The sequence below is a fragment of the Mustela erminea genome, chromosome 15, assembly GCF_009829155.1.
Source record: "Mustela erminea isolate mMusErm1 chromosome 15, mMusErm1.Pri, whole genome shotgun sequence".
NCBI lineage: Eukaryota > Metazoa > Chordata > Mammalia > Carnivora > Mustelidae > Mustela > Mustela erminea.
This window is the reverse complement of record NC_045628.1, coordinates 12,063,920-12,087,364: the sequence shown is the minus strand read 5'-3', so window position 1 is coordinate 12,087,364 and position 23,445 is coordinate 12,063,920. Positions and strand designations below refer to the sequence as shown.

Genomic DNA, 23,445 nt, shown 5'->3' with positions numbered 1-23,445 from the left:
GCCAAAATCGAGCGTTGGATGCTTACCTGACTGAGCCACCCGGGGCTGTTTGCTTCTTCCTATCAGGGGAGGGACGAATCATAAAACAGCCTAGCAAACTGTAGCACTGCTTGAAGGACTAGTGGTCCTCAGTACTGATTTGGCTTCTATGTATTTACTTATTTTTACTGTATACCAGCAACCAGTACAGAGGCAGTCTTTGTGATAGCTTAATTCCAACAAAGAAGTGCCCTTACAGGCGTCAGTTGATTAACAAGCTGGAAAAAATACTGAAGTGAGGTATAGGAAGTGAGATCCTCCAAAAGTAAGTTTGTGGGGCGCCTGGGTGGCTCAGTCGGTCGGTTAAATGTCTGCTTTCAGCTCAGGTCATGAGGGTCCTGGGATCGAGCTGCGCATCAGCTCCCGGCTCAGCAGGAAGTCTGCTTCTCCCTCTGCTCCTGCTCACTCTCTCTCTCAAATAAATGAAATGTTTAAAAAAAATAAAAAAACAAAATTAAGTTTGTTTTTTTCAGGCTTATCAGGCACTCTGTTAAGCAATGAGTAACCAGACAAGCTTGGTAAGGTGGGAAACCCAGAGGCTTTGATCAGGCCCCATTTATCATGTGCACAGATCTGCACAGGTAAACTGAGTCTTACTTTCTCGTCTGTAAAATGGCGACCTTGGACCTGACCTTGCACAGCTACTGCGAACACGCAATCACGCGAGTTAAGTACAAAAAGCATCTGATGCATTCGTGGGCCTGGCTCAGTAAGTGGTGGCTAGCAGGACTTTCACATCACGGGTTTTACTCGACAAAGCAAACAAGACTACTTCTCACCGTTCTGCAAGACTTTCTTGCACACGCAGTAAATTCATACCAACTGAACGCCTGTGAGCCTGGCTGGCTAAAACTCTCACGGACTGCCTAACACACAGGTAGACAGACGTGTCGCCGAGCCAGAGGCTAGCACATAGCCGTTGTGTTTAAACCCGCATTGACACTAAAGGGCTATATCTTCAAGGACACACAGAGGTGTGTGTGTGCTTGGGCGAGGGCACACGTCTGCGTTCTGCACAAGGCAAACATGATTAAAATAAAAAAACGTCAGGAGGCCAGTATCCCAAACCAATCTTACCACTGTGCCAAATGACCGGAGATAGCTTATGGCCAAGTAATTCTGTTGAACAGCAAAGTACAGCTAGAGTATTAGTTTTAAGATTTACCTCATATTACTTTTGGAGAAAAATTTTACTCAAGGAGTAAGTTTTGTTTTCTTAGGTCCAGTGACTCACAGCTGGTAGACACCTGGGATTCACAGGGATCTTTATAACATGAAACTCTGAGGCACAGTACTGAATTCCATCATGTGAAAGAGACCATTTAATGAGCAGAAAATGGGACTCAATTAATGGAATATGATATAATTCTCAACCATGAGCAGCTGTTCACCACCTGGCTGCGGGTGGCTGGCTGGGGAGGCTGTTTCCAGTGTTTTGGAACTGCTTGCATGTGAACATGACTTTTGTTGTCTGTGAACATTACTTCTCCCAGGGGGCACTGTTCTCCCTAATTATGGCCGGATTAAAGTTTGCACAGATCTGGATGAGCTTTCCTTCTCTCAGCACTATCTGCCAGAGACATCCAGATGAGATGGTGTGTACAAAAATTGCCAGGAACCCTGGTCTTGCTGTTGGAACTGGCCTGTCTCCAAGTTCTTACCCCAGGAGTTAAATTTTCCTGCCTCACTCTTTCTGGTCAAGGCTTCACTTCCCATTTTCAGGATTTAGTCTTCTTGGGTTCTGATCCCAAAATCCGCTTGCAAGAATGCAGTTAAAAGTCACTCACACTAAGATATAAGTAACCCCTCATTTCAAGGGGTAAAGGATCTCTTACCCCAGACATACCCCATTTTATCCGCTGCCTTCTGTAATCTTCTAATCAATTTTCTTCTCTCCCCCTCTCTGCTCTCTCTCTCTCTTTCACTTATTAAAAAGTTATATACACTAAATATAAAAAATACATAAAAATAAAATATATTTTAAAAATTCTGAACATTCAGAAAGGTTCATGGCAGGAGAAGGAAGAAACAAAAACAAAACCACCCTTCACTTCACTCAGAAGTCACCACGGTAACACCAGAGTGTATCGCATTTCTACTTTTTTATCCCTGTAGACCTGTAGTGAGGATAGGAAAATTTTATTCGGGGAAGTAAATGAGACAGAACAATATGAAAGGCACAGCCTCTCTCTAGCAACAAGGTGGAGAATAGGTTAAAAATCCAACTCAGAAGTGTCTGATGTGCAGGCAGGTTTGATTGTTGTAACATATTCTCCTGAGGGAAATGAGCCTTTCAGAGAATGAAGACACAACATCAGTAATTTTTAAAGATCTAGGAATAGGATAACAATGAACTTAAATCCTGGGCACCAAAATGAGATGTCTAGAACTGTGTTATTTAAGACAGATCTACCTCTCCTGGGCAGAAGGCATTTAGTTTCACTTGGACATCGCTTCAAGAATCCACCTTAGTGAAGGGCTGTTTCAGCTGCAAATGCTTACCAGTCACTAAGGTAACCTCATTTCATGTGTCTTTGCAGGCCAGGCTCATGGTCTGCATGAGCACAAACTCCCTAGAAGAACCCAATTATCCAAGTGCTTTTCTCTGTCACGGATTCTCACCATCACGTACGGATTCTCACCATCACGTACAAATTCTCACCAGGCAGCTCAATCAAGAAAAAGCACAAGGTGGGATTGCTAAAAATACATTCTCAGGTTAAACGTGTAAACACATTAAAAAAGATGATCAACTACGCAAAGGCCAGGGTTGACTTGGGATTGTGTTAATCACAGGCATTGTAGAACAGCCAGAACCGTATTTTTCTGCACATAACTACCTTGGTTTATAAAACACACCCCTTTATGCATTAAATGTGAGAACATATGCGAAAGCATCCAGCATGAGACCAGCATCGGGGAAGTGCTTGGTAATATTCTCCTGTTTTTTTCTGTACGGGATCGTCCAACTACCTTGACGCCCCTCAGCTCATCATCTCTTCTCTCTGTCCGTCCCCTCCTCCTCTGTCCCACCTCCCCACCACCTGGCTCAGTGGATGACAACAAGGGCTGTAGCAGGCCAGGTGTGCAGTGATCCTGGGCAAATTTTCTGCCCTGTCTTGGCCTCAGTCTCCTCATCTGTAAAATGGGGTACAAGAGTATCCACCAGCCCAGGCTGTTGTGAAGATTAATGCTTGAGGCATGGAAGGCACTTAGTATAACTAGCAGGGCTGAAATCTTTTGAAACATTTTCTCTCATTAAAAATGTGTTTTCTTGGCTACCTTTGGCAATTTACTAGATGTGGTCAACTCAGAGACTTGATCACGATGGGGCTTTTATCCGTGGAAGGTGATTTTTCTCGAATTACGTCCACTAATTCAATGTAAAAATTTAATTTTTCTGATATGCTCCAAATGATGCCTCAGCTGAGCAAATGCTTTGCAGAAGAAGATCCAAGTGGCTGCTGTGCCAGGGCCCCTCATGAACCTGTAATCTAGGCCAGGTAAGCCTACCTCCGGGCGTGACATCTGTTCCACTGTAACGCCCGCCCCTCTTCCCACTTCTGCATGGGGGCGCTGGGCTTTACATGCTTTAGCTCACAGGCATATACACTTTGACAGAGGATCACCTCAGCACTCAAGCTCCACCTTCCCCCTGGGTCTCAGGAGTTAGACCCTTTCTTACAGGACCAGGAAGGCATGAACACAGGGTAGATGTCTTTGGGTACTTCGTATCTGTCCATCATACAGCAGGCATAATCACCATGTTCTAGAGAAGGGCATCAGGGTTTCCAGATGTCAAGCAGACCCACCCGAGGCTTAGAATCTGGCCCCCGGTGGAGCTGGGAAGTAAAGTCTCATCTACATCAGGAAAGTGGCAGATTCTTTCAAAGGTCATCTTTAAACTTCCAATAGCCCTGACCACAGGAGGCAGATCCTATTTTTTCTAATCTTCAAATGAGAAATCTTAGGTCCAGAGACATGAAGCAATCTCCTCAAAGGCCTTCGAGACAATAAATGTCACAAATCAGGGAACATCAGGTGTTGTTTCTCAAGAGAGAGAGCCTGTAAGGTGGCCAGACATGAGGGACCTGGGAACCTTGATGAACAGGTTGCTTCTTTAATACGAAGCAAGCGTTTTTCAGGAGGCTAAGTGAGAATCGTAGGTTATACAGTAAAGAGACTGTCACTATTCTCACAGACCCGACAGACAACATCTGTGGTGCACCTGTCCTCACGCCTGGCCAGTGTGCCAGGCTCCACCTGCCGCGTAGCAGAAGGGTCTCAGGGGCACAAGCACGGTGGAGTGAAGCAGAAGATAGAACTTACAGATTCTGTAAGTTTCTGTTCTGAACTGTTCTGTTCTTATAGAACTGAACAGTTTTGATCTGAACTTACAGATTCTCAGCTGGCAGTGATAAAGGTACACACAGCAGTCACATTTAAAAAGTCATTGCCGAGGGGCACGTGGGTGGCTCAGTGGGTTAAAGCCTCTTCCTTCGGCTCAGGTCATGATCCCAGCATCCTGGGATCGAACACCGCATTGGGCTCTCTGCTCAGCAGGGAGCTTGCTTCCTCCTCTCTCTGCCTGCCTCTCTGCCTACTTGTGATCTCTGTCTGTCAAATAAATAAATATATAAAATCTTAAAAAAAAAAAAAAAAGTCATTGCCGAGGGGCACCTGGGTGGCTGGGTTAAGTCTCTGCCTTCGGCTACGGATCATGATATCAGGGTCCTGGGATCGAGCCCTGCCTTGGGCTTTCTGCCCAGCAGGGAGCCTGCTTACCCCCACTCCCTCTGCCTGCCTCTCTGCCTACTTGTGATCTCTGTCAAATAAATAAATAAAATCTAATTTTAAAAAATGTCACGCGGAAAAGAAAATGGAAAGAGGTTCCAGACATGGTTCTGGTTTTCAAGCCATGGCTTTCAGGTCACCTCCAGACTTTCTGCATTAGCCAGTCTGGGTCAGGGCCTAAGAATGTGTACTTCGAACCTCCCTGGGTCTGCAGCCGAGGCCGGCCAGGGGACTGTGCTCTGAGAGCCACGAAAGTGGAGGCTCTCCCACTCATTTGGTTAGGGTCTGTGTTTCATCTCTTCAATGGGTTCCCAGTAATGACATTTCATGGGGACGTGAGTAGCATGACTGCTGAGAAGAATAAAGGTAGAGTATATAATCAGGTGACATGATATCAGGGTAACTTATTTCTATCCAAAATAAAAAAAAATGCACTTTATGAGAATCAAAGATAAGTAAAGCAGAAAATGACTTTGGTTATCTTTTCCAAATACCCTGGAAACAAACACACAGTTTCAATAATCATCATGTATCAACTCTTAATTCAATTTCCTTCTTCCATGCTGGAAATGGAAGCAATCAATTAGCAAGCCTGGGAAGTGTTAGGTCCCTAGAATAAAGTGAATGCCTTATGAGACCATTTCCACTTACTTGAATATTACTTGATGAAACCTAAAAATAAGACCAAAACAATCTTTTCTTTTCTATCCTTGAAATGCTTCTATCACTGAAGTTACTAACAGGTATTTTTAAAATTTTAAGAGGTGAATGTGTTTGTAGTTACTGCTTTTCTACATATAAGTAACTAATTTTAACTGCTGCTACATTTGGATATTCTCAGATAGTCGAGGCAGAAATGTCTGATGAGGTTCCCATTATTAATCAGCCTCGAGGGCATAGCAAACCATATTCTCCAGGGGGATGCTTTCCTCTGGCCGAGAGGCAACCACCTCCTGGGACTGTTTCCATCATTTGCAGCACACCCTGACCAGCTGAACTTTATTTTATTTCAAGGAATTCAAGTCATTAACCATGCAATGGTTTCATTAAGGAATTCTGAGGATGTGTGGTTTCTTTACAGGGGCAAAAACAGTTGCTGAAATAAAAAAATACAACATAGGAAGTTCTTGCTGGTTCAACTAAACAAGCAGAATTAATTTAAAAGGTAAAGCTCTGACCGGGCCCAGCTGTTGAGTACGAACCTTAAATGCCAGTGTAAACAGAGAGAGTGTGTCCAGGGCCGTGAGGCACACCTCGGTAGCGATGTTGGCTTCCAGCAGCGACTGGTGGAGAACGTCCGCGTCGGAGTGGCCGTAGCCTGCGTGGATTACAACACAAGGTTACTGGCCAGCGACCACAGACGGAGAGGCTGGTGGCACAGTGTGGTCGCAGTCAACTTTTGATTATTTACAGAAGGCTTCCTCTGGGGTCTTGTTTCCCTTTTTCAGTGGTTGGGGGGTACATAATGAATAATGTGTCTGTTCAATTAGAACAATTCTGGAAGGGAAACAAGAGCAGCAAACGTTTACTGTGTCCAGGCTATGGGCCAACCGTAATTCTATGAACTTTCGGTGTTTTCGCTCATTTAATCCCACAGCAGCCCTATGAAGCATGTACATTCTTAAACCCTTTTTGCAGAGAAGGAAACTGAGGCACAGAAAGGTTGGACAGCTTGTCTTAGGTCCCACAGCTAGTAAACAGCAGAACCAGGAAGGCACCTAGACGGGAACCAATCCACTGAGCCACCGGACTGAGCTCTTAGGATGGGAGGAGCTGGCGAAGGAAGCAGAGATTTCCCAAGCTTCCCGCAGAGACAGAAGCAGCGGCCCAGCACAGGTTTTTTAAGAAAATGAGTCAGAGTCAGGCTGCCGGGCCCTGGTTCCAGCTCAGCCACTTGCTAGTTGTGTGACCTTGGGCAAGTTATTTGACCTTTTTATGCATCAGTTCCCTGATCTGTAGAATGGGGATAGTAATAGTATCTGCCTCAAAGGGTTGTGGTGAGCATGCAATTGGTTAAAATCTGGGAAGTTCTTAGAATAGTGGCTGGCACATGGTGGACGGCCGTGTAAATAGTGAATCGATAACGTAAAGATCTAAAGGATCAGCCAGAATAGTGAACGATAACCAAGAGTTGACTGCACTGCTAACAGTATTCTACTTGCTTTATCAAAAAGCACAAAAGCCAGTACATGTCTGAAAGGAACGTTTAAGAAAAGGAAAGGACGTGAAGAATCATAATTTAAATACAAGCTGATATTTTCTATATGTGGCTATAAAAACCAATTTAGTATGGACATAAATGTAGCTTGACATACAATTTGAGATATTAAATTATGAAATGATATGCATTAGCAGAAATACATGTAGGGATGCAGAGATGTTACAGTGCTGATCTAGAGGACGAAGAAAGATGGCAATATAATGAAACGTCATACAATGTCCTACTCCAAGGAGCAAACATAAATCAACACTTACTATGTAGATAATTTTCTTTATAATCCAAAGAGCAGGACATTTTCTATACAGATCAGGAAAATGAAGTAGAGAAAACCTAGAGGATTTTCTTGAGGCCAGTAATGGGGGGAAAAAAAACCCCAAAGAAACCCAGAAACTACACTCCAAATTCCTTATCCAGGTCACTGTATCACAGTACGTATTATTAGGACAATATACCTTGCATGATGTTATTCTTACTTTGATAAATGTCAGAGTTACAAAGTGATTTTCAGAAGACTATGAAAGGTTTTCCAAGCTGCTGCATTGCTCTTAAAATAGGCTAAAAACACCATCACGTGCTTTCACCCAGTGCTGCTCTACAAAGGCAGTGCTGAAGGTTTCTGTCTGTGAACTGCATGATTTTCACACTGCAAGAGAGTCAGTGTGCCTTGAGAGGGGCTCTGTAACACCAAGCACCATGCTAGTTCTTTCTGTGTTTGCTTCTCTAGTAAGAGGTCTCCCCGAGACAGAGAGATGGATGCACCTTGGTACTAATTTCACTGCACTGCCATTGTAAGCCAGGGCATCCCCTTGTTCGGCATGGTTTGTTTGGTAAGATCAGAAATGGTGAAAGAGGAAAACAGATTGTTAATTATGGCTAAGTGATCACAAACCCGGGGCGGGGGAGTGTGGGGGAATATAGCACCTTTTATTAGACCAACCAAAATTATCGCAGGTCAAAAAGACCCTTTGGGGGCTGCTGAAGTTTTATGGTCAGGGGAAATCACATAAGGAACTTGTTTTGGTGATGATTTTAATATTTTTCTTGGCAAAGAACTGACGTTTTCTTTTTCTGGAAAGGCAATGTATGCAGGTGTGATCATTATAGACACAATTGCCTATACACTGAAGAATTTCCACACCATTTAATTTCAGCTGAAAGGTCTGGACCCATTCAGGACTGGAACTTGGCAATGTGTTGTTTTAAAAGACAGAATCAATGGCCACACTAATGAAGTTTTTATGTAATTATGTATATATGTATGGAAACATGACAATGACAAAATTTCTCCAAGCTCTTAGACTCTGAGTGTTGACGTTGTGTATCTCATTTCCTTAAGGATCATGGATTCATATAGAAATCTGTCTGCCTGTGTCTGAAACATCGAATAATCAAAGAAATGATCCAGCTGAGCCACAACTGGCTATAATTTTGCTTCTCCTTAAACTCCTATCTCAAAAAAGTCAGCAATATTCCTGAGCCAGTGTTAGTAAAGTCCCCAAAAATAAAGGACAGTGTGGAGAGGTTGTCTAAGTTGTCTAACTGCATGGACAGTTCACCGAGGGATACTCCCATGGAAACTGCTCGTCTCAATGCCTGAAACTAAGCTGTGCACGAGGCAAGGCTTTAGTCCTTGGTCGCCATGTTACAGGCCAACCCAGGAAAATGAAACTGACTTGGTACATCCAAAAAGGCATCTTAAGAGAAAATGCAATTTCTTCAAGTATCGGTCAGCAACTCTTTGAAGCTGATGAAGCAGATTCTCACCAGGGCAAGTAAGGAATGCTGTTAAGCCTACTGATTTCCCCTACGGAACCGTGGTGCCTTGAGGCACAGGGCCCTGACAGACCACCTTCAGCGAGGCTGATCAGAGGGAGGAGAAGGACTTCCCCGATGTGCCGTCTTTGGCACATACATCATGGATTGCTTTGGTGTCGATGGGATTCACTGCTCACATGGACACAATTTTCATTCTGTTATAACTCTGATAAATGATTTATTCTAAAATCCCCAAGTCTTCTAAACACACAGAAGCAAAGGATGAGACTTTTTTCCCTAATGTCATCTGTTACGTTAGTCTTAATGAACCTTACTCTGTTTAATAAACTCCTGTTACTAGAACAGCTTGACTGAATAACGCTGACCACATCTGGAAACAGTCTCCCCCTCCCCACTGCCAGGCCGTCAGAGGGGATGTGGTGCGAGGGACAAAAACACTTGCCTTTTCCAAATGCCAGAGGACGTTTGGGCTTGAAGTCAGATACATATTCTAACAGGAGGCACTTTCTTTTCAACAGGTGCCTTTACCCTTATTTTTATTTTTTTCCCCCCTCTGGCCCACATAATCTGAATCCAGAAAAATAATACATTTTGTGAGAAATGTGAGAACAAAGTAAATGCTACTGAATGATATGAAATCTTCTTGCTAAAAGAAGGCCCCAAACATGGAAGACCTAGCCCCCTAGATATATTAATTCATGGTCTGCAGCCTTTACTAACTACATATACTTTTGCAAACTATCAGACTGATCAACCTCTACGTTATTATCTATTTGTTCATCTCCATCCCACTTTTATTGTTAAAAATATTTTCTTCACAAATGAGCAAAAAGTAGACAGTAGAATAAGGAATAATATTCCAAGGCAAAAATGATGTGATTTGCTTTCTGTCCTCTGACTCATACAAAAACCCTAATATGCTCAAAAATGATTTGTGGAATGAGTCTATAATCTCAGAGTTTATACCTGAGGAAATGGTGATGCCATCTGCTTTCTCTTCTCTGAAGAAAACCTCAATCTAATGTTCAGCTGTGTCTGGAAATAGTACCTCGTATGGGATATATAGCCCAGACTGTGGAAACAGTTGGTTTAAGCATGCATTGTAATTTAAAGTCCTTTTTAAGGTTATTAAGAATGTAAACATGTCCTGACTTTTTTTTTTTTTTTTAAAGATTTTACTTATTTATTTGACAGAGATCACAAGTAGGCAGAGAGGCAGGCAGAGGGTGGGGGAAGCAGGCTTCCCGCTGAGCAGAGAGCCCGATGTGGGGCTCGATCCCAGGACTTTGGGATCATGACCTGAGTTGAAGGCAGAGGTTTAACCCACTGAGCCACCCAGGCACCCCTAAACATTTCCTGACTTTAAAGAGGCATCGTGCCAGACTTTCTCAGTTCTGAAACCCCATCAATTGCAAGAAGTAACAATGACTGACTGTCATATTGAATGGAATATGCAAGGCACAGGTGTGAGGTAGGTCAGTTATAACTCCAAGTTATAGCCTGATAACGGAAATGCTAGGAAACATGCAAAAATGTATTTCTAAATCAAAGAAACCTGCTTCAGAATAAAAAAAAAAGTGACTTCACAAACATTTCATTTACTGTCTTGAGTATATACTTTTAAAGCATCTAAGTCGACTTTTTACCCATTTTAAGAGATATATTGTCATGCTTAAAACCTGCAAAACAGTAATCTTACTTCAAAGAATACATGTGTTCTCTGTGCTTTTCCTGTAAATTCAGTATTATACACAGTAAGGGAATTTAATGATCACTGATACTCATTGTCTTGCTTGCACTTCATAGATAGCAAAGAATTTCAGAATTAGATGTGGTCTTATAAACCATCTCATCTAACTCTTCACCTCCCAGTGTGACGTTTAAGAGACCTGAACAATCTCCCCCGGGGGTCCTCAACCAGTCTGTTTCCACACCTCCAACTCCCAGTGCCCACAGTAGCTAATGGGCAATTCAGTTAGAAAACGCTTTTCCATAATGACCTGAAATCACATTCTCTGCAACTTAATCCAGTGACCTTGAACTCTCTCTTATACCAAATGCAGGTTTTCTTTAAGTGTTTCTACCTCTTGTCTAGCTTTTCGCCCTACCGTACCAGCAGGAAATAGGAATTATCATGCAAATGAATTTAATATATTCCTAGAGCAATATATAACAGCAAAGTAAATGCAAAATGTTATCTTATGTGTTCTGCACACGTATCACTTACTTACAAACACGTCTGACTTAGCTTCCCTCCCAACAGCATGGTTTATGTAAAATATTCTACAGGTAGCTCTCACTTTCAATTTTCCATTTGACACAAATAGCTTCTGTTGATACACAACAGGATGCACTTTACAATAAAAAGGTCAATGTCTTAATGTTGTAAACATTTACTTTTCACGTACCTGGGTAATGACCCAAACATAATGAACCTCTATCTTCTGAGTGTTTTTGAATAGTGAAGGCTATTTGGACACAGTGGAACTTATCATTTTCATTATTTCCTGTCAAAATCCAAGAGTAAAGATAAGACCCCACCATGGTTACATGTAAGGTGCACATGGTGTCTTTTCCCATGTCCTAATGGGGGGCTTAAAACTTGGACGCCACTGGATTAAATTTCTGGCAGTCCTCTGCTGCCCCCAGGTGGTCAGGATGAGGCCTGACAAAGCCTTTCCTCTGAAACTAAAAACAAAAAATGCAGGTGGTATTTATAGGGAGGGGGCCCTCTTCCTATTTTTTTTCTTTTCTAAAATAAATTCGCAAATAAATGTTAGACTCCGGCATCCTGCAAACCTCTCACATGCTGGATTTATGTCATATTGGTTGGTCCAACAGAAGGTACTGTATTCATTGTTAAAGAGGACTTTTTTAAGAAAGACATATATGACTACAAATTTCCCATAAAATATCTCGGTACTGGTGTAAAGAAATCACATATGTATACATACATATATATGCTCACACATATACACATGTATACATACAGTATGTCCTGCCTTCTCTGTGGCTTCTGGGCACACGGACAATCTGGAGCTCAAAAAGGCTGAAGCCCCCCAGATACATCATCAGACTTATAAATGGAGACCGAGTTCCAGGAGAAGATGCAAGGACTGTGAGACACCAGAACCAATTTGGGATGAGCAGACAGGAGGCTAAAAGAAATCAGCTACACACTGTTTCTCGAGAAGGCAGAAGGAGAAACGCTGATTGAGGATGGTGTCACTGAAAACTGACTAGAGCAAAAACTCCAGGAGGAAAGAGGAGAGAGGCAGGAAGGATGGGCTCTCTGTGGGTAGCCGGAAGAGAGAATGGGAGTCAACCATGTTCACAATATGCTGCTTGGCTGCAAAACATAGCCAGCTGCCTCTCTCCTCCAGTTCAAGCCACCATTGCAAAATCTGTTTGCAGCGGGAGGAGTGGCTGTCTGTCTTGGTAGGTTAAGGTTATACACTCATGTGTTGATCACTCATTTTACTTTTGTTTATTTTCTGTTTCCTACATGATTATCTTTGGAGTGGGGGACTCAGTCTACTGATTTTTTTTTTAAGTGCTTTAAAGTTTAGGTATTTATTCTAACTGACGGAGAGGTAATGCCTGTGTTATAAACTGTCTGGGCAGGGGCAGTGTGGCAAGTCCTGCAGAACCATGAGAATTTAATTTCTGTTTGCTTAATAGGAAATGAAAACTAAAAACACCAAAACTTTTTTTGTTTGTGTCAACCCCTTGCCTGCAGAGCTAGAAAAAGCCCTAACAGACAAGATGTGGAAAAATCCAGTATTGGAGCCTGAGATGTGTCATGAACATCCATTCGTGTGTGGCAGGCAAATGTCATACTGATCTAAATTAAGCTTAGAATTTTATAAAGAGGGTCTATACCCATTAGGTTGAACTTTGGGGTGGAAGAGTAGGCAGCTGCTGTATTTTGATGCCTCAGCCTTCTTACTCTGAACTATTACCATTTTAAAGCATTTGGGAATATTGTCTTTACTCCCAGCCTATTTAAAGAAAGAGGTAGGAAGATCACAGTGAGTGGAATTCTTATGATTAGAAATGATGGGAAGATATTAATAGCTATACATTAAAGGCATTACTTGGCATAAGAACAAGTAATTGTATATGTAAAACAGTAACTAGCTATGTTATGCTTGGAGAAAAGATGAAATAATTCAGAGAACACAACACTAACAGAAATGGTATCTATTATAAATGATGGCATTCATTTTTAAAATGCTGCATGGCTGATGTCTTTTAGGTTTCCTGCTTTGAGAAAACTTTTAAGGAGATGTAACACTTAAGTTTCTAGAAACAGTACATGATGTCATGTCTCCTCTGGTGATATGAAAAATGTAAATTAAAAATATGCTCCTACTTTTTGGTAGGTAGAATCTCTACTGTGAAGTTAGAAAGCCCCAAAGTTAGGAAGGCAAGATGAACAAAAAGGTCTCGGCTTGCAAGTGAAGCGGCCTCATAAGCAGACTTCAACCTGATTAAATCTTACCATTGTCTACAGAAATTCCAAGCACACTTGATATCTTTCTCACACTGAAAACACAGAAAAAGTCACTTTGTTATTGGCTTTTCCACACCCTCACAAATTGATTCATGGGCTTTATGTTTTCACAGCAGTTTAAGGAGTAACATACATTCAAAGCTGGAATGTCAGAATGTGGACACTTGATCAATTACACGCATGGCCTCGGAAGAACGAAAGGAACCTGTCCCAGATGTCCCCAGGACTTGCGCACGGAAAATCCAAATATTCAATTAAAGATATCAGAGAATGTTTGGCTGTCAAAATGTTTACGTTAAAAATACTGAAGGGAGGGGGTTGGGACAAAGGGTCCAGGCTTTTAGGTCTGGTGCCGTAGCTGACCATGTTCCACATTGTGTCACTCTCCTCCAAAGAAGGGAATTTCGCCATGAGCTCTTCATCCCACTTGCTCTGAGCTGGAAGAAAAGTCAGGTTGGTGATGTGGTGTGGTGCGGCCTGGGGCTCTCCCCTCTGAGATGTCACATGAGATGGCTGGCTGTTACGATGGTATGTCATGGGACTTACTGTGGTTAAAAGTGAGAGAGTTATCCAGGCTGCCCAGCTGCTGCAATCTGGCATGCATCATTCCTGTTCTGTTACGGGAAACAGGCAATGTCTGAGATTTTCGATCATGAACTATGGGTCCCAACCCCTCCTGGTTCCTGCAACATGAGTGAAATGGGATAGAAGCAAAAGTTAGACTTGTTACACCGCAGCGAGACGAGCAGGGTTAGTGAGGCCAGGACACAGCACAAGGGGACCGGCCACACGCCAACCAGAGCAGCGTGGCCTGAGACGCACACACAGGCGGCAGCTCTTAACTGAGTTCATAGCAAAGCACCTGATGATGAAGAAGCAAAAAGCAAGCTAAAGCAGGGAACTTTTCAGTTTTGGAATGTACTTTAGAGATGCTGCTTTTTAAAAGTCAGAGCATCAGTCCGACGTGGCGCTAAAGGTTAGCGTTCGGAAACTGCTAAACACCATGAATATTTTCAGATTATACATGTTATTAAAGAGCAAAAAAAAAATTTTTTTAAAAAGAAAACAATGCATTGGAAGAAACAGAGAACAAACATGCAATGAGAGGGATTCTGTGAGGCGGTTTTAACACCTTTATTCTTACCCAGGCAGGAAGGAGAGCCACACACTTTGTTAAACTTGTCAGCAGTCAAGTAAAGAAAATAGAAAAGTGATCTGGGTTAGCAATCATACAGCTAACTTCCTACTGTGTACCATCACCAGAGCAGATGAAAAATGAGACCCGTGCTGGAATGACACCTGTCCCCGGCCCGTAGCCAACCGTCTCCCTCATTGTGTTATTGTGTGGAGGAGAACAGGAGTTCTAGAACATGCATGGACTGTCATCGGGCAACATGCTGCTGGGTGATTTCAGAGGGACACAATGAGAAGACGCAGTATTCCTCAGCTGGGACTGCCACGGAGGGCACACACTGACAGCGTTCAGACTCCGCTCAGGATCTTTGTCACATGGAGCAGAAACCAAAGGAATTTTCTATGAAGCAGGGCACATCTTTCCACAACACACCTAACAAGCAACACCACCTTCCACGCCCGCATTCCTATGCCCATCCGTTTTTAGGATAGCCCAAGAAAGCACACTTTTACATGCAAATATATACAGGGTGCTTATAAAGTCGGAAGATTTTTTTAATTAAATTTATAGCCATTAAAAAAAAAAATAAGTTCACAGTTAGACAAGACCCAATTCTAAAATATTTTGTTGGGCAGAAACCTTCAGCTTCCCACAGGCACCATGTTCAGCTCTGCGGCACATCACCCTAATTTGCACAATGCTCTCCAAATGCCAACTTGTGCTGTGGGTGACAGTTACCGTGAGAAGGCTGGGAAGCTTGCTGGTCACAGTGCCTTCCGGTTACAATATACCACATCCCCAGGTCCATGGGGCAGAGTCAAAGGGAGTAAAGTCCGATTGTGAGGTGTTACTGTATAAGGTCACCTTGTATATACTTGCATTTGGTACTCAAAAGTGCAAATGTTATAATTGACTGTTACGATAAAAAATAACAGTTAAAATGAGAGAACTTCAAGTGCCACCGCGTTTCAGTTAAAAATAAATACGAATAGGATGAAAGTGTAAAATACTCTCTCTAAATTTACTCTTTAAAAAAAAAAAACCCACAAACTCTTATTGAACATGAAACATAATTCTGCAAATGTCTCAAATATCCCAAGAAAAGAACAATGTTAACATAAAAAGTAAAAATCTCCACATTCAAATAATCTTAAAAATCTCTCTCCTGTTTCACTGCTGTAAAACAGAATTATAGAGAAAAAACTCAATCACTACTGAATTTTAAAGTTGTCCTAAAATATAAATGTGTTTACTTATAAGCAAACAATCACAATGGAAAAATAGGATACTTAGACCAACCCTGTAAATACATTATCACGGGACACACAACACGGACAAAACAGATACCGATGCGCTGAGCAGCCGCAGAGCAGGAGTGGGAACGTGGTAAGGAAAAGATGTGCTCTGAAGAAATGCCTCCAGGAAAGAGAGGCTTGCGTGCCCCTCGCAATGAGGTTCCGGCTCCCCTCGAACTCAGCATGGATCTGAGAGTATGGTGTGGGGCAGGGCCGTGAAGATGTATGAAACTCAATCGAGAGTTCTGGTCAGATAAGAGCAGGGCATGGACAGCTTATGTGGACTGAGGAGAAAAGGCTCCGTTGCAGAGACAGTTTTTAAGGAAATTTGAACAAATCTGAGATGAACTGAGAGCCTTCCTTCATGAAGAAGAAACGAAAAATGGTTATGTGAGAAATTATTATCTTTGTAGCTAGGAGAAGGAATGGTAAAAAGTGACCTCTGAAAGTCAAACAGGGGAAGCAAAACCACTGGAGGAGGAGAAAGAGCGAGAAGACACACCTGGGGGAGCTGGGAGAAGAAAGAGAAAGGGGACGGGAAGGAACAGAACACGGGGGTGTATTTGGAAGGAAGCACACCAGTGAAGCAGCAGGCCACAGAGGGAAATCCTTCCAAGAGATATGCAAGAGGCAAAATGAGACAGAAGGAGTGTGGGAATGCAGGCAAAAGATGCCACCAGATTTGACGGTAGCAGTCCAAAGACATCGCGGCTGTTTATGAGAATTCCAACTGCCAATCATCACGGATGACAATTTCCACACATTCAGAGCCAAGTAATACAGAGAATACATATTCGAGCCAAACCCCCACAGTACCTGGCTATATATCGCTTCCCCATGTACTGGAACTGGTGTAAGCAGACTCTGCAGACAGGATGAAAAGTTATTAGGGAAACAGGAAAAGAAAATGGTTTCCAATACATTGCTTTATTTCAACCCATCAGCAACAGCACATTCAATAAACCTTACATCTACCAGTAGCCTCTTACTTCTGGTATTCAGAAATTCTTGGGAGGCTCTTTCTCACCCAGAGAAAATCACTAACCTAGAGGGGAGGTACCATGCTGGGCTGTCGGTACTGTGCTGGGCGGTGAAGCCACTGGGGAGGCCTGGGACAAACAGGACTGCCCCCCGATTCTGTCTGCCTCAGCACAGGCACTGGGGAAGGCACAGGACTGGGGCACTCTCCCAGCTGCTTATGTGTCCTCATTCAATCCGGGCAAGGAGCTCCCTCTTTTGGCTTTTCTAAATGGACTGGTCCCTTACAGACATCAAGTGTCTGATTTTTGGGTTGGTTTTAATATATCCACAATGTTGATTTTTTTAAAAATCATGTATTTAATAAGAAGTTGTTACAATAACGTCCAGTAAGTTCTTGTGGTGCGGAATCTCATCAATCTCTCCCACTTGTAACTTAGTAGAGAGAATGATCATGACTAGGAACCAAGACCGTAATTCAAAATGCAAAAAGCTCCGATTACAGGTTTTCGCCCGAGTATAGGAAAATATATTTGGCAGCAAAACCATGACCCCAATTACCAGAAATAAAGCTATTTACAGTTATAATTTATCCAGTTGTTATGAACAATCATAGTTCTGTGGAAACAATAATGTGTTTGATTGTGGGGGGTCTAAGACCTTGCTGGGATGTTACAGAATATATTCTCTATGTATATTTTCTAAAAATCTAAAAAATTTTGGATTTGGAAAATCATTTGGCCCCAGCGATTTTTTTTTTAAAGTACGCTCTGTACCCAGGGTGGAGCCCAATGCAGGGCTTGAACTCATAACCCTGAGATCAAGACCTGAGCTGAGATCAAGAGTTGGATGCTTAACTGACTGAGCCACCCAGGTGCCCCTGGCCCTAGCAAATTTTACAGGGGATTGTGGATTTGTGGTAGGTTTTTGTTGTTGTTGTTGTTGTTTCTTTTTTTTTTTTTTTTAAAGCAAAGAGCTTAAAGGAATGATTGAAGAGTTAAAAGGAGGTAATATAGATAAAATGTAAGATTTCACTTAAATTTAAAAATTATAGCTATTTTGGTCTCAATATTTACATCTGCCTAAGCTACATTAGACTCACCTTTGAAACATAGCATTCACCCAATTCAGTTAATCAACTGTGTCCTTTTATTCAGACAGTTTGTACACATAAGCAGTTAGCTCTCATCTCTAACAACCACATATCTAATAATTTAGGGTTGGTCACTGGCCACTGAGTCATGTGCTCCCAAGAGCAAGTGTTGAGGTCAGGTCCAGGAGAAAAAGCTTAAAAACGGTGGATGTGAATATACTACATTCCTAGTTCAACCCCATAGCATTGTTCACACCTCTTGATTAGCCAAGAAAAATCAAGAGGCAGAGAGCAAAGCAAAACTACTCACTCAGATATTGTAAAAAAATCCATAAGTTCAGACGTTGAAGCCTTGTTCCAATACGTAAACAAAGCATCTAGAAAGTAAACATTAATTTGGTCAGAATCATGATGTGCATTGTATACAGCAGGGGATGGGGGAAAGATTTTGGAGAATAAACCCTCAAACTCTTTAATAGCTGATCAAAGAACCAACTACAGTGACCAGTCTTTATTGGTAACAGACACAATGTGCATATTCAATTTCAAGAAGCTGCATTTAAACTTTAATTTCATCATGCATCACCTAACACTAGATAGTACAATTTTAACTTACATATAATGTGCCCTTAAGTGGCTCAGAGATTTCAAAGAATACAAGTAGGCAAATAATCTCAAGTTAGGCTTTCTCTCTGCCTCATACAGAATCACTCTCCAGGAAACAATCTGTTGAAAATTCTTGCATGTACCTAAGTCCTCTCTTCTTAACACACACATGCAGAAATGGATGTGTACATACTGCACACACTGTTTTTCCTTTGAGTTTTATTTCAGTAATATAGCTTGCATCTCTTCCAATCTTCTCCAAGATGCCTGATACTCCTCTCCATGAATGCAGTATAACCGAGTTAGCCAGTCCCTTACTAACAGACATTTACTTGTTTTCCCCCTTAATGCTCTGCTCCATTAAATTATGCTTTGAAGACTATTCTTTTATAAGGATGTTTGCACACTTGTCCAACTACACCTATAGGACAAATATTCTCAGAAGTGAAACAGCCATGTCAAATGTTATGGACAGATATTGCCAAATAGTCTTCCAAACAGGCAATACATGCAACTTCCTGTTTCCCGGCGTGATGATGTGGTGCCGTCTCCATGAGGAAGTCACACGCACATCTGCTCTGCATCAAGATGACTGGCCATATTTTCAGTAAAGTCAAATCCTACAAGTCCATTTACAGGAATCATTCTGTGTGTGTGACCCTTAACCTTTTAGAACTTGCCCAAGAGTGCTACCACCAGATACTTAAATATTTTTGTGTTCTTGTATTTTATACTGAGGTTGAAAAACCGGTGAAGAGATTTCTCTCAGGAAGAAATTCCACTGAATTCGGGGGCCTGAGGAGAATGAGAGCAGTCTGCAGCGATGCCGATAGCTCGTGAAGGTGCTCGGCCAGGGACTTTTCACTCCAGAATGGTGAGGGGCAGGGGAAGCCATGAGCTCTACATGGAGAATCTGTTATGCATGAGCACTGTGCTAGGTGGTCTCATGATTGCACACTTGTCGTATCTTAATTGCCACCAGGATCAGAGACAGTGTTCTAATTTATAGATAAGCTAATAAAGGCTCAGAGAAGTCAAGCAGTTCTCCCCATCATCAGGCTAAAGAATCATGGTGGAATGGGGACTTCAATCAAGTACACCTGATTTTAAAAGCCACGTTTAGTTTATTAGACCAGTAATATGGATGGGTCAGTGGGCTTCCATCTTTCAGGAATTCTGGTTTAGATTCCAGAGGAACAGACTCGGGCTACTTGAGACTGACCATCCTCATGGGGTGAGCACCCAAGATGCCAAGTGAGTATGAGAGGACCTCTCCGGGCCAACCTGCAAACACCTGTGGTCACCCTAGCTCAAATCAGACAGAGCCGGCTGGCCAGCCAAGGAACACCAAGCTGCCTTTCCTTGCTCATGGCTATTGGCTGAGGCTGAGGTTACTGACCTGGGGGCATGGGGGGGGAAGACAACTAACCTCTATGAGAGACGGAGGGGCCCAAGCGGAGAAGGTGCTCCTTGAATGTGGGAAAAGGGAAAGAGTAGCTACACAGCTACACAGTTGACTTTGGTTGCCTGTCTGCTCAACTACTCTGAAGGCATTTTCTCTCCCACCCCATATCATACGCAAGAATCAAGTCCAGATAGATACTAAGATTTAAATGTGAAAATTTGAATAATACTATTTTAAAGAGGATAAAGAAGAGTATCTTCATGACTCTGGGGATAGGTGAAGACTTTTTAAACCTGACACACACAAAAATTCAAATTATAAAAGGAAGGAAATTGATACTTTGAAGGTAATTTTTTTTTTTTTTTTAAAGAAAAGCTCTAAAACTGTTTTGAAGAGGTCACTGAATTTTTAAATCATGTGCATGGCCTTCCAAAGGGCTGCCTTTAAAGGATAACTTTAATTAGGATGCAAAATTTCTGGAATATTGGTCTTTAAAAAAGTAGTTGTGTTCTAGTTATAGATCTTATTTATTATTTGAAACTTAAAATATTTTAAGGAAAACTTTCAGCAAAGGAAAAACAGAATTACAAAACTGGCTAAAATTCATCACCGTGATGTAAAGTTCAGAACTTTGGTCATTAAGGGCAGAATTTCAACTTTATAACCCTAATACCTGAATAATGGCCCAGTGCTTTGCTATTTGGTCATCATTCAAGGAAAATTATTTTGTTTGTTGTGTTTTTAAAAGCTACTTTAAAGTAACAAATTGACAGAATAAAAAAATAACCCAGTCCTGAAGCATTTTAGGGACAGGTATGTTGTTCCTACCATCTGGATACTAAGGTCTGGCTATTAATGCTGTAGAAATGGAAGCTTAATACAAAAGAAACATTCTTCTCAGGCAGATATGGAAGCTTAATATAAAAGAAACATTATTCTCAGGCAGAAATGCCTTCCACTGGATGTTTAAGGCCCATACTGACTGCCACCACACAAAGGCAACACTAGAGGCCTTCAGCATTTTGTTTTCAGAAGACTTTGCCTTGACTCAATACACTTCACAGGACACTTTCTGATTATGCTGCAGCAAGTCAGACAAGATTTCTGATCAAGGAAGAAACGAGACATTGTACCATGGCATGATTTCAAATGATTGCTTATATCACAAAACTGGAGTTGAAGTGTCTTATCATGGATGTTTACATGCTTTATTCTATTTAAAAATGTGGTTGTCAAACCCTTTATGAGAAACTTAATCTACTATGATACCACTAACTCCATCAGAAAACTAAAAAATCACATCTCACTTCCAGTTAAAGCCAGGAATGTCACACATACTCTAAATGGAAGAGATGCTCAGATCCCCCTACATTACATATTCCAATTCAAGAGCCTGACTAATAAAACTATGCAAGTTGCCAAAAAGTTTTTTTGGACAAGTGAAATTGTTTTTTTAGGAAAAAAAAAAATCAAAGGCTACCTCATTTATCTGCCTCTGTCTTCTTGGATTATGATGGTAGGCCCGAGGTTAATAAAAAAAAATTTTTTTAATGGCCCATGCACATTTTAGAACTCGCTTTTTAGAACAATTAGTAAAAACTCTTTTTCCAAATTAAGACTTTTATTTCTGCTACATTTAGTAAACTAACATGTATTTCAAATGAGGAAGAAAATCTTTTTAAGCTCTTCTATCCTTTCAAGCAATTATAAGTTTTAAAAAAGACACCAAATACTGAAACAAAGTAAAACTGACATCTTTACTTTCACCTACCATCAGACATGCTTTTTAAGATGTAAAGGAAACACATCAGCAGGCTCTTAATCTCGGACTGGTCAAGTTTGTCACAGCGAACCACAGAATTTCCCAAAGTGCCACTTTGCTGGTGCTTAAAAAAAAAGGAAATACAGGTGATTTTTTTAAAATCTGGAATAAGGTAAAACAAAATTAGGTTCATTCTTCTCCCTTGGAAGAGAAAGATTCTTAGAATTGAGTCAAATCACGCAAACTGGAAGGTATAACTCATTGGTCGACAAACCACAGACACACCTTCACCAAATACACACACAAGCGCCTAGTCCACAGAAGCTCTGTCGGCTTCCTTCACTTGCTATCCTAAGAGACAAGCCAGCAGGCACAGACCTTTCAAACTGGGTAACCACAGCTGGAGCTACCAGCTCAGTTCTAAAATGCCAAGTACGATCTCATGCAAAAAAGGGATGTGGGCTAGGATCAAATAGAAATGATGAGTCGGAAGACACTGCAGAACCGACCATATCCTCAGGAGAAGGCCGGGGTCTGAATGAGGAAATAAAATCCACACTCCTGTTGTGTACCCCACGAAAGCCTGCGGCGGAGTCCCTGTCATTCAGCTGACATCGTGGGGCACCACTGGGGGGAAAACGACAGGTAGGTACCCAACAGGAACAGAAAGGGACACCTCAGCAGAGCTTGTTCAAAGACCCTAAACCGATGAGACCATTCCCTCAGCGGCTTAGCTCAACACCGCAAACTTGAGAAAGTGCAGGGCGCAGGGTGAGGGCAGTTTTGCCACTAGACAGCATGTTTACATGTTCAAGGGGTTCAAATTAAAAAAAAAAAAAAAGTACAAGAACAAGAATCTCATCTCCTGATTTAAAAAGTCACGGGAGATTTTGAAATCGTCAAAGTTGCATTGCCAATTGAAAAGCAGGATTTTTTTATGTTTTTGGCAAATACCAAAGCAGAAAGTTCAATTAAAAAAAAAAATCTTTCATTCAAGGTATTGGGGGCAGCAACTGAAAAAAATATATGGTAATCAGGTTTAATTAATAATGTACATGAGTTTTTTATTATAGAAGAAATACAGGTGCAGTTAGTGGCAAAACCACAGGGAGGAACGCATCATTTTGCCCACGCACTTCGCCAGGGCCGCTGGGAGAACCCAGTGCTTCTTGCGCTGGGAGGGAAGGTGCAGCATGCAAAGTTTCCTCTGGCAAAGGTGGGATCGTTAGAAGGGAGAAATCCACAGTAACCCGGTTTTTCCTGGCTGACTGGCAGCTCTCTTCCTCCTCTCCAGCACTGCGTATGATGCAAGCAGAATGCCTCCTGAGCAGCTTCTCGCTCTACATATGAACGCAAGTCATGGTCAAGGGGAAAGTTCAACACGTCATGACACACACCCACACGGAGACGCTCCCACCTCTACCAAAACCACACGGAAGGATAACCGTGTCACTGTCAGCCACAGAAAGGCAGGTACGATGACCAACCTGCTGCTGAAGGACATTCTGCACGTTTCGGAGAACTAGAAATACATCCCTAAGTGGTTCACCTGTTGATTGGTATGTGTGCTTGCCTTGAACTTGAAGTAACTCGGGAAAACAGTGGCCAAGGCAACACTAATCTATCATTGTTCTGGGTTTAAATTCAAGCTTTAGCCATTCCCACAAAGCTCCAAATAGTCTGACCCTTGATTATTTCAAGAAAAAAATGTTAAATATAAGGAGGATGTGTTGTGTTGGAGGTACCAGTGTGAGCTGGTTTCAAATAAAGTCTCATCCCTGAATCACCTAGATGATCAATTAATCTTTCCAGAGCAAGCTCTGGA

At 41.9% G+C, this 23,445-nt stretch overlaps 1 protein-coding gene across 25 annotated transcripts in view; it reads right to left on the bottom strand.

Annotated features, from left to right (window-relative positions):
- Nucleotides 1–23,445, bottom strand: part of DOCK9 (dedicator of cytokinesis 9) — a 274,885-nt gene that overhangs the window by 38,119 nt on the left and 213,321 nt on the right. For 15 of the 25 annotated variants that reach the window (XM_032314499.1, XM_032314515.1, XM_032314522.1 and 12 more), the window contains exons 35-39: nucleotides 21,630–21,744; nucleotides 18,158–18,224; nucleotides 16,593–16,640; nucleotides 13,893–14,029; nucleotides 6,036–6,151 (exon numbers count right to left, since the gene is read on the bottom strand). In XM_032314499.1, coding sequence (XP_032170390.1) covers nucleotides 6,036–6,151; nucleotides 13,893–14,029; nucleotides 16,593–16,640; nucleotides 18,158–18,224; nucleotides 21,630–21,744 — 483 coding nt within the window. Of the gene's footprint in view, nucleotides 1–6,035; nucleotides 6,152–13,334; nucleotides 13,379–13,892; nucleotides 14,030–16,592; nucleotides 16,641–18,157; nucleotides 18,225–21,629; nucleotides 21,745–23,445 lie in introns of all 25 variants that reach the window. The other 10 variants (XM_032314508.1, XM_032314517.1, XM_032314503.1 and 7 more) reach the window with 2 other exon arrangements.